Here is a 9,516-nt window from a genome sequence, read left to right as displayed (position 1 = left end):
ATGGAAAAGTGGTAGATGGAGAAATGTCGAATGGAAAAGTGGTAGATGGAGAAATGTCGAATGGAAAAGTGGTAGATGGAGAAATGGGAGGTGGAGAAATGTCGAATGGAAAAGTGGTAGATGGAGAAATGTCGAATGGAAAAGTGGTAGATGGAGAAATGTCGAATGGAAAAGTGGTAGATGGAGAAATGTCGAATGGAAAAGTGGTAGATGGAGAAATGTCGAATGGAAAAGTGGTAGATGGAGAAATGTCGAATGGAAAAGTGGTAGGTGGAGAAATGTCGAATGGAAAAGTGGTAGATGGAGAAATGTCGAATGGAAAAGTGGTAGATGGAGAAATGTCGAATGGAAAAGTGGTAGATGGAGAAATGTCGAATGGAAAAGTGGTAGATGGAGAAATGTCGAATGGAAGAAATGGTAGATGGAAAAGTGGTAGATGGAGAAATGTCGAATGGAAAAGTGGTAGATGGAGAAATGTCGAATGGAAAAGTGGTAGGTGGAGAAATGTCGAATGGAAAAGTGGTAGATGGAGAAATGTCGAATGGAAAAGTGGTAGATGGAGAAATGTCGAATGGAAAAGTGGTAGATGGAGAAATGTCGAATGGAAAAGTGGTAGATGGAGAAATGGGAGGTGGAGAAATGTCGAATGGAAAAGTGGTAGCTGGAGAAATGTCGCATGGAAAAGTGGTAGATGGAGAAATGTCGAATGGAAAAGTGGTAGATGGAGAAATGTCGAATGGAAAAGTGGTAGATGGAGAAATGTCGAATGGAAAAGTGGTAGGTGGAGAAATGGGAGGTGGAGAAATGTCGAATGGAAAAGTGGTAGATGGAGAAATGTCGAATGGAAAAGTGGTAGATGGAGAAATGAATGGACAACTGGTAGATGGAGAAATGTCGAATGGAACAGTGGTAGATTGAGAAATGTCGAATGGAAAAGTGGTAGTTGGAGAAATGGGAGGTGGAGAAATGTCGAATGGAAAAGTGGTAGATGGAGAAATGTCGAATGGAAAAGTGGTAGATGGAGAAATGTCGAATGGAAAAGTGGTAGATGGAGAAATGTCGAATGGAAAAGTGGTAGGTGGAGAAATGTCGAATGGAAAAGTGGTAGATGGAGAAATGTCGAATGGAAAAGTGGTAGATGGAGAAATGTCGAATGGAAAAGTGGTAGATGGAGAAATGTCGAATGGAAAAGTGGTAGATGGAGAAATGAATGGAAAAGTGGTAGATGGAGAAATGTCGAATGGAAAAGTGGTAGATGGAGAAATGTCGAATGGAAAAGTGGTAGATGGAGAAATGTCGAATGGAAAAGTGGTAGATGGAGAAATGTCGAATGGAAAAGTGGTAGGTGGAGAAATGTCGAATGGAAAAGTGGTAGATGGAGAAATGTCGAATGGAAAAGTGGTAGATGGAGAAATGTCGAATGGAAAAGTGGTAGATGGAGAAATGTCGAATGGAAAAGTGGTAGATGGAGAAATGGGAGGTGGAGAAATGTCGAATGGAAAAGTGGTAGATGGAGAAATGTCGAATGGAAAAGTGGTAGATGGAGAAATGTCGAATGGAAAAGTGGTAGATGGAGAAATGTCGAATGGAAAAGTGGTAGATGGAGAAATGTCGAATGGAAAAGTGGGAGGTGGAGAAATGTCGAATGGAAAAGTGGTAGATGGAGAAATGTCGAATGGAAAAGTGGTAGATGGAGAAATGTCGAATGGAAAAGTGGTAGATGGAGAAATGTCGAATGGAAAAGTGGTAGATGGAGAAATGTCGAATGGAAAAGTGGTAGATGGAGAAATGGGAGGTGGAGAAATGTCGAATGGAAAAGTGGTAGATGGAGAAATGTCGAATGGAAAAGTGGTAGATGGAGAAATGTCGAATGGAAAAGTGGTAGATGGAGAAATGGGAGGTGGAGAAATGTCGAATAGAAAAGTAGTAGATGGAGAAGTGGTAGGTGGAGAAATGTCAAATGGAAAAGTGGTAGGTGGAGAAATGGTAGGTGGTTGAGAATGCTAAAAAGAACACAGAAAACAATGATAGGCAGCGGTGGAGGTGGAAGATGATGAAAGGATAGACGACGGGGCGCTACACTGAGCTGGCTGACCTTCCTCCCTTACCCCCCCCAAAAAAAGAAAGAAGGGGATTTGAGAAGGCTAAAAATAAAAAATAAAATAAAAATATAGGCAGACATGGAGGTGGAAGATAATGAAAGAAAAAGATGATGGACGCTACACTGCTTGCTGCCCCATCCTTCAAAAAAATTAGTGTCGACTGAAGGATTAGAAAAACTGATTAGGCTGTTTCCGAGCTTGCCAGTTAATCATTACAGGCACACATGAGATGACCATTGCCTCGCCTACCCTGTGACACCAAACTCTGTTCTCGTTGGTACCTTGTTGTTGGGTTTATTGTTATTACTTATAGCTTTTAATATATATTGATTTATTTTGTGTGCGTAGGGTGGCGTGGATGTCTTGTGGGTCAGAGCAGCAAGCCAGGGAGAGGTGGTTCAAACCCTGATGCCACTGTGTAATGTGTGGATGTGAGAGCAGAAAGGGATGAAAGAGTGAAGATCCTGGTTAAATCTTGCATGAGGGAGTTGGATAGTATAGAGATGAGACAGACTAGAATGAAGTGAAAGAGTAAAGATCCTAGATAACTCTTGCATTAGGGATTTGGACAGCATTGGAATGAGACAGAATAGAAAGGGATGAAAGAGTAAAGATCCTGGTAACTCTTGCACAGGGGATTGGACAGCATAAGGATGAAAGAGAAAAAACCCTTGATAACTCTTGTATTAGGGATTTGGACAGCACTAGAATGAGACAGAATAGAAAGAGATGAAAGAGTAAAGATCCTGGTAACTCTTGCATGAGGGCATTGGACAGCATAAGGATGAAAGAGAAAAAACCCTTGATAACTCTTGCATTAGAGAGTTGGACAGGAATGAAATGTCAGAGTAGAGAGAGAAGAAAGAGTAAAGATCCTGGTAACTCTTGCATGAGGGCATTGGACAGCATAAGGATGAAAGAGAAAAAACCCTTGATAACTCTTGTATTAGAGAGTTGGACAGGAATGAAATGTCAGAGTAGAGAGAGAAGAAAGAGTAAAGATCCTGGTAACTCTTGCATGAGGGCATTGGACAGCATAAGGATGAAAGAGAAAAAACCCTTGATAACTCTTGTATTAGAGAGTTGGACGGCAATGGAATGTCAGAGTAGAGAGAGAAGAAAGAGTTAAGATCCTGGTAACTCTTGCATGAGGGCATTGGACAGCATAAGGATGAAAGAGAAAAACCCTTGATAACTCGTGCATTAGAGAGTTGGACGGCAATGGAATGTCAGAGTAGAGAGAGAAGAAAGAGTAAAGATCCTGGTAACTCTTGCATGAGGGCATTGGACAGCATAAGGATGAAAGAGAAAAAACCCTTGATAACTCCTGCATTAGAGAGTTGGACAGCAATGGAATGTCAGAGTAGAGAGAGAAGAAAGAGTAAAGATCCTGGTAAACGCTTGCATTGAGATATATATTGATAAGTGTACCAGGGCAGGGCTCCATAAGCTTATTAACTACTTGTTGGGATTGCTGTTATTGATCTGAGGGACGACTTTGTGGGCATGTGAGTGTATATGTAAGTGGGCAGTGTGTGTGTGTGTGTGTGTGTGTGTTAGCTGTTGTGATATCCTTCAGTACTGTTTCCTTTGTTCATTGTATTGAAGTGTTGGCTTGGTGCTGGTGTCTTGAGAACTTCCTATATATATTTTTGTAAGTTTGTAATGTAAGCGCTCTCTCTCTCTCTCTCTCAGATCTCTTCTTCTTCTTCTTCTTTTGTTTAACATATCTTTAATGGGGTTGGATGGGCTATGAGTCTCTCCTCTGTAAAATTCAAATGCTGGAGACTCTATTACTTACAAACAAATAATTATGTGATATTTTTCCTGATCAGTACTACCAGCTCTGTCTGTGATGAAGCCTGCATATAATAAAACGTCCTCTCATATTTTGACATCCTGGTGGTCTTATTACACAATACAAACGCCTATCTTTGTGCCGGGGGGGAACCTGGGGAAGGCAAACTGTGCTAACCTGGGTGTCACACTGGCCCTTTGTCCTGTAATGGGTTAACTGTGTAGCAGCGACGGGCCAAATTTGTGGCTTTACCGTGTAGCAGCGACGGGCCAAATTTGTGGCTTTACCATGTAGCAGCGACGGGCCAAATTTGTGGCTTTACTGTGTAGCAGCGACGGGCCAAATTTGTGGCTTTACCGTGTAGCAGCGACGGGCCAAATTTGTGGCTTTACTGTGTAGCAGCGACGGGCCAAATTTGTGGCTTTACCGTGTAGCAGCGACGGGCCAAATTTGTGGCTTTACCGTGTAGCAGCAACGGGCCAAATTTGTGCCATGATTTAAACCCCCAAAAATAGATGATACATAAATTGATCACAAATGCTTTGATATGTATTATGAAATGGTTTGTGTGAGTGATGATTTTTTCTCATTGTTCTCGCTTAGAGAGACCATTAAGAAACATGGTCCCTGCTGCTACCGGGTCTTCCTTTAGTTTCTGGTCGTTGTGTGCATTATCTTGACACCTCCACTGATACACCTGATAATTTAGATGAACCAATATCTTGTTCACAGGAGTGTTCAGAGGAGTAGGAAGCAGAAGTTGGATTTTGGGGGGAATCGTGGAATTCCGGCTAAAGGGTCTGTCCAAATCATAATCTAATTTCACAGTTGAGTTATACAGGTGATTTTCTACAACTTTTATTCAATGAGATTTGTTCCAGAATGAAAAAACTACAAATATTTACATTTTTTGTTTGTTTGTTTGTTTGTTTGTTTCACTGTAACTTTGGCTCTCTGTAGGCAGTAAATTTCCAGGTAAAAGATTATAAACTATATTTTAAACACTCAATCGTGATAAAACGAGCAACTTTTCTTCAATAAATTTTTATGTACGTCGCGCCAATAAAAAGTTGGAGTTTTGGGGGAGAGACTGAAAGAAAAGGAAGAAGATTAGTAAGAAGACGGAAGGAGGAAGAGGAAGAAGGAAGGAAGATTTTGTATATGTCTATCTGTTGCAAGAATAATGAATAAACTCTGAATTTAGTGCAGATATAATAATGGATAATAGAGTTTGTATAGGAAGATTTTATAATAGCTGTTGTAGAAAGAATGAATTAACTCTGAATTTAGTGTAGATATAATGGATAATAGAGTTTGTATAGGGAGATTTTATAATAGCTGTTGTAGAAAGAATGAATAAACTCTGAATTTAGTGCAGATATAATGGATAATAGAGTTTGTATAGGAAGATTTTATAATAGCTGTTGTAGGGAGAATGAATAAACTCTGAATTTAGTGTAGATATAATGGATAACAGAGTTTGTATAGGAAAATAAGAATGAAAAGTAGGGATATATAGTGACAAATTGATCCAGCAGACATTATTTTCTATTTAATACATTTAAGCCTGTGACCCTCGGAGTAACAATGGGAGGATTGCAAGGACAGAGAGGGAATGGATCAAGGAGTCTCTTTGGAATGGATGCTGCTGCTGCTGGAACTTAGTGCTGAAGCGAATGATATAATTATAGAAGCCATGAAGAGTTTTCTGTAAAGGATGTGGTGTGCAAGAAATAGGGAATTGGAATATTTGTAATGGCTGCTGCTTGTGTTTTTATTTTTTACAGAAGGTATTACAAGACACGTCCTTTGCCATATCACATCAGCTATTTCTAAAGGTCAAAGAGGAGATCAATCGGGCTCTAATGAGTGTTTCTTTAGGTTCATGCTACAGAGGAAGGGTCAGACTACCACCAGGGTCATAAAACTACCCCTGGAAATGCCCACAACTCCTACGAAAGCCTTGTCAAATATGTGTTCTTGGGCGGCGAAATGGCAGGGCCGTATTTTAAGACACCATCGCTTCTCACATCAACTATTTCTAAAGGTCAAAGAGGAGATCAATCGGGCTCTAATAAGTGTTTCTTTCGGTTCATGGTACAGAGGAAGGGTCACACTACCACCAGGGTCATAAAACTACCCCTGGAAATGCCCACAACTCCTACGAAAGTCTTGTCAAATATGTGTTCTTGGGCGGCGAAATGTCTCCAGGGCCGTATTTTAAGACACCATCGCTTCTCACATCAACTATTTCTAAAGGTCAAAGAGGAGATCAATCGGGCTCTAATGAGTGTTTCTTTAGGTTCATGGTACAGAAGAAGGGTCAGACTACCACCAGGGTCATAAAACTACCCCTGGAAATGCCCACAACTCCTACGAAAGTCTTGTCAAATATGTGTTCTTGGGCGGCGAAATGTCTCATATAATACGACCCTTGTGCCGATACGAAGGCCTGCCTCTCCAACGGGTCACATGTACAGCAAGAGCAAGAGCAAGAGAAGTGACTCAAATGATTTTTTTCCCCAGTATGCTGAACAACGCTGACGCAGAACTATGGAATACACTATTACACAACTTCCTCTTTTAAAACCAATTTATAGTTACAACCAGAGACATTTATAAACTTATATAAATTATATCTTAGAGCCAACAGATCCTTTAAAATGCCCTACTCTCATAACAGGAAGTTTGTATCTAGCTCTGATAATACCATTGGGAGGTGTAGTAAATGGCAGGATTCATGTGGATATTCTTTTTTTACTATTAATTAAATATGGTGTACTATCGAGGTTCATCGTGATTAATGAGAAAAATTATATTGTATATGTGGTGGGTGGCGCTGTTCGTCCTGGGAGCAGCGCGTCGAGCCCAACGTTACCAGATTGTCGTACTTAGCCTCCTATGTTTTCCGATTTCTGACCCCAAAACTGTCTCCTCCACTCCAATAACTACATTTATTTATAGTTACCGTTGAAAGATTTAATTATTATTGTCTTTTTGCTATAGTGAAGTGTCTAAAAACGGTAAATACAATGTTGGATACGATAATCAGGTGTGGCCGCTGTGGAGCCAAAACACGGACGCGGGAGGATGTGGCGGCTATTACTGTGTCTTCACGGCCTGGCGGCGCTCGTGCAGGGTGAGGCGGCAGGGGAAGGGTGCGGGGACGAGTCTGGTGCAGGGTGTGTGGCAGGTGTGGGGTGTGAAGGGCCTGGGGACGAGGGTGAAGGTTTGTTTACACGGCCCACACCTGCCCCGCCTTGGTCCGCGGGGCAGGTGTGTCTGGCCACCCCGGGGACACCTCAGCCCCTGGGTGCCCCGTCGTCACTCTGGCTCCTGGGGCACTGCCGGGGGGGCGGGGGGGTTGCTGTGCTGGGGTCACGGGTCGATGTTCAAGGTTAGGGGCCAGGACAGGCAGACAGGTGTGTTGCTCCAGAAGTACACCCGTCTCTTGTTACTTGTGTTTATTATTTATCTGGTCCCACTTCCGCCGAAGCGTTCTGCAGGACCCACATATTTTAATTCATTAAATTTTCAATATTGATCACAACTTATACGCCAGAGAACAGAAAAGTTTTTAGTTCTTTCTTAAATTTGGAGAGTTCCTTTGTTCTTCTAATGTCAGGAGGGAGCTTATTGTACAGTCTTAGGGCGGCAGAACTGAAAGCGTGCAATCCAACATTTGAAGAGTACCGCGGTTCATGAAGTGTGATTCCAGAAGTGGCTCAGCGAGTGTTAATGCCTTCACCTGGCTGTATTTCGTGTAATAATTCTCTCAAATATGGTGGACGGCCAGTAATCTAAGCTGGGTGTGTCAAAACACTCCAAGCTCTCCCCACACTGTTGTGTTGCTTTCTTGTCATAGATTACTCTTTCATGAGATGATATTTTCTTAAAGTATATTGAGGGATTTATTTCAGCTAGTATTTCTTTTATGGTAACCATCTTGCATGAGGTTAATACCAGCTGTGCCCACCACTTCATAGAAATGAAGTGGTGGGCACCGCTAACTGAAAAGTTAGCTTTACTACCTGGTACTCCACTTACTAAAGAGTTGGCTTCGCTTACACTAAACTGATAAAGAAATTACTGGAAGTTAACGCTAACCTTTTTTAATATGGATTTAGCCTCGGTTTAGTATTTTGGCTTTAAGACCCCTCAAAACAGACCTAGTGACCTGACATTTCAGTATGTTGTAGCTCAGACATAGAGCTATCCAGAAAGTTATAGCATACCAAAATCAAAGTCTGAAAAATATAGTTTATAATCTTTGACCCAAAATTTACTGCCTACAGAGAGCCAAAGTTGCAGTGAAACTCAAAAAAATTTTTTTTGTAGTTTTTCATTCTGGAATGAATTTAATTGAATAAAAGTTATAGACAATCATCCGTATTACTCAACTGTGAAATCAGATTATGATTTGGACTGACCCTTTAGCTGGAATTCCATGATTCTCCCAAAATTCCAACTTACGCTTCCCACTTCTCTGAACACTCCTGTGAACAAGATATTGGTTCATCTAGATTCTAGAACATCAGGTGTATCAGTGGAGGTGTCAAGACTACGCTCAGCACGCACACAACGAGCATAAACTAAAGGAAGACCACTGAAACAGATTGGTTGAGGGAACATAACCGCTCTGCAGACACCATGATGCGTAGGCAGGAACTGTAGACTATTTTAGCACAGAGTCATCTAAGGGGCAAAAGAGGTGCCGGTTAGTCACTTAGCATTCGACAGGTACATAGTTACGCATGCCATTCAATTTCCAGAGAGCTTGTCACTCTCCAGCGTTGGTGTCATGCTCGTCGCCCACGTCAGAAAAAAATATGACGCCAGCGGCACCGTGTCGTTAAGGGGTTAAGATTCAAGGAATTGCTCAGGTCAGGTTTGGGTAGTAACGAAGCCCTTACCAGATGAGTAAGCTTGCCCCTTGAAATGAACCACTGGGCATGCTGGTTGCAGTGATCGGCCCTGTGGGAGTATCCGGTGTGGAGGCTGTGCATTTGGAGACTTATGAAACCGTCCACCTCAAAACATTTTATTCTTGTAGTCTATTATGCAAAACCCAATTGGCATATTTTATCTGTGTTCTGTGACTTTTTAGTTGATGGGAGAACATCTCAAGGCACTTATGGGATCCTGTGTTTGGATTGAATCTTAAGTGTCATTAGCTGTAGATAATTTTTTATTTTTCAGCAAACGAGATAGCTCAAGGGCAACAAAAAGAGTGCAGAAAAAAAAGTCCGCTACTTGCCACTCCCACAGATGTGCATATTTTATCTGCGTTTTGGGGTTTTGAACAGACTAGAGAATATCTGAATCCACTTTGTGTGATGCTTTGTTTAGTTTCGATATTACTTAATGTGTTTACTGAATCACAACTTCTATAAGCTATGGATGATGTGCATATTTGATGTATGTATTGAGTTTTTGAGTAGTTTGGAGAATATCTGTATCCATTTGTGAGATACTGTGTGTAGATTATACCTTACCTCTGTTACTTAATAATATGTTTACTGAATCTTGACTGTCGTAAGATATAGTAGTTGACTCCTTTCACACTTTTTAGTTTCAATCAATACTTCTACTCCTTTGCTCCCAGGCCAATATTAT

At 41.3% G+C, this 9,516-nt stretch overlaps 2 protein-coding genes across 51 annotated transcripts in view; both read left to right on the top strand.

Moving 5' to 3' along the window:
• Positions 1–3,997, top strand: part of LOC126984705 (transmembrane protein 183-like) — a 21,403-nt gene extending 17,406 nt beyond the window's left edge. For 4 of the 50 annotated variants that reach the window (XM_050838648.1, XM_050838635.1, XM_050838624.1 and 1 more), the window contains 5 exons: positions 76–90; positions 587–631; positions 1,436–1,480; positions 1,751–1,795; positions 1,946–3,997. The gene's annotated coding sequence lies outside the window, so the exon portion shown is untranslated. The remainder of the gene's footprint in view (positions 1–75; positions 91–586; positions 632–1,435; positions 1,481–1,750; positions 1,796–1,945) is intronic. The other 46 variants (XM_050838646.1, XM_050838636.1, XM_050838625.1 and 43 more) reach the window with 16 other exon arrangements.
• A 2,879-nt stretch (positions 3,998–6,876) lies between these two features.
• LOC126984701 (melanotransferrin-like) overlaps positions 6,877–9,516 on the top strand; it is a 32,047-nt gene continuing 29,407 nt past the window's right edge. Inside the window, exon 1 of the mRNA XM_050838597.1 lies at positions 6,877–7,039. Within this exon, the coding sequence (XP_050694554.1) occupies positions 6,991–7,039 (49 nt within the window). The 5' untranslated portion in view covers positions 6,877–6,990. The remainder of the gene's footprint in view (positions 7,040–9,516) is intronic.

This window comes from Eriocheir sinensis, chromosome 57 (assembly GCF_024679095.1).
Source record: "Eriocheir sinensis breed Jianghai 21 chromosome 57, ASM2467909v1, whole genome shotgun sequence".
Classification (NCBI taxonomy): Eukaryota; Metazoa; Arthropoda; class Malacostraca; order Decapoda; family Varunidae; genus Eriocheir; species Eriocheir sinensis.
This window is presented reverse-complemented; position numbering and strand designations above follow the sequence as displayed.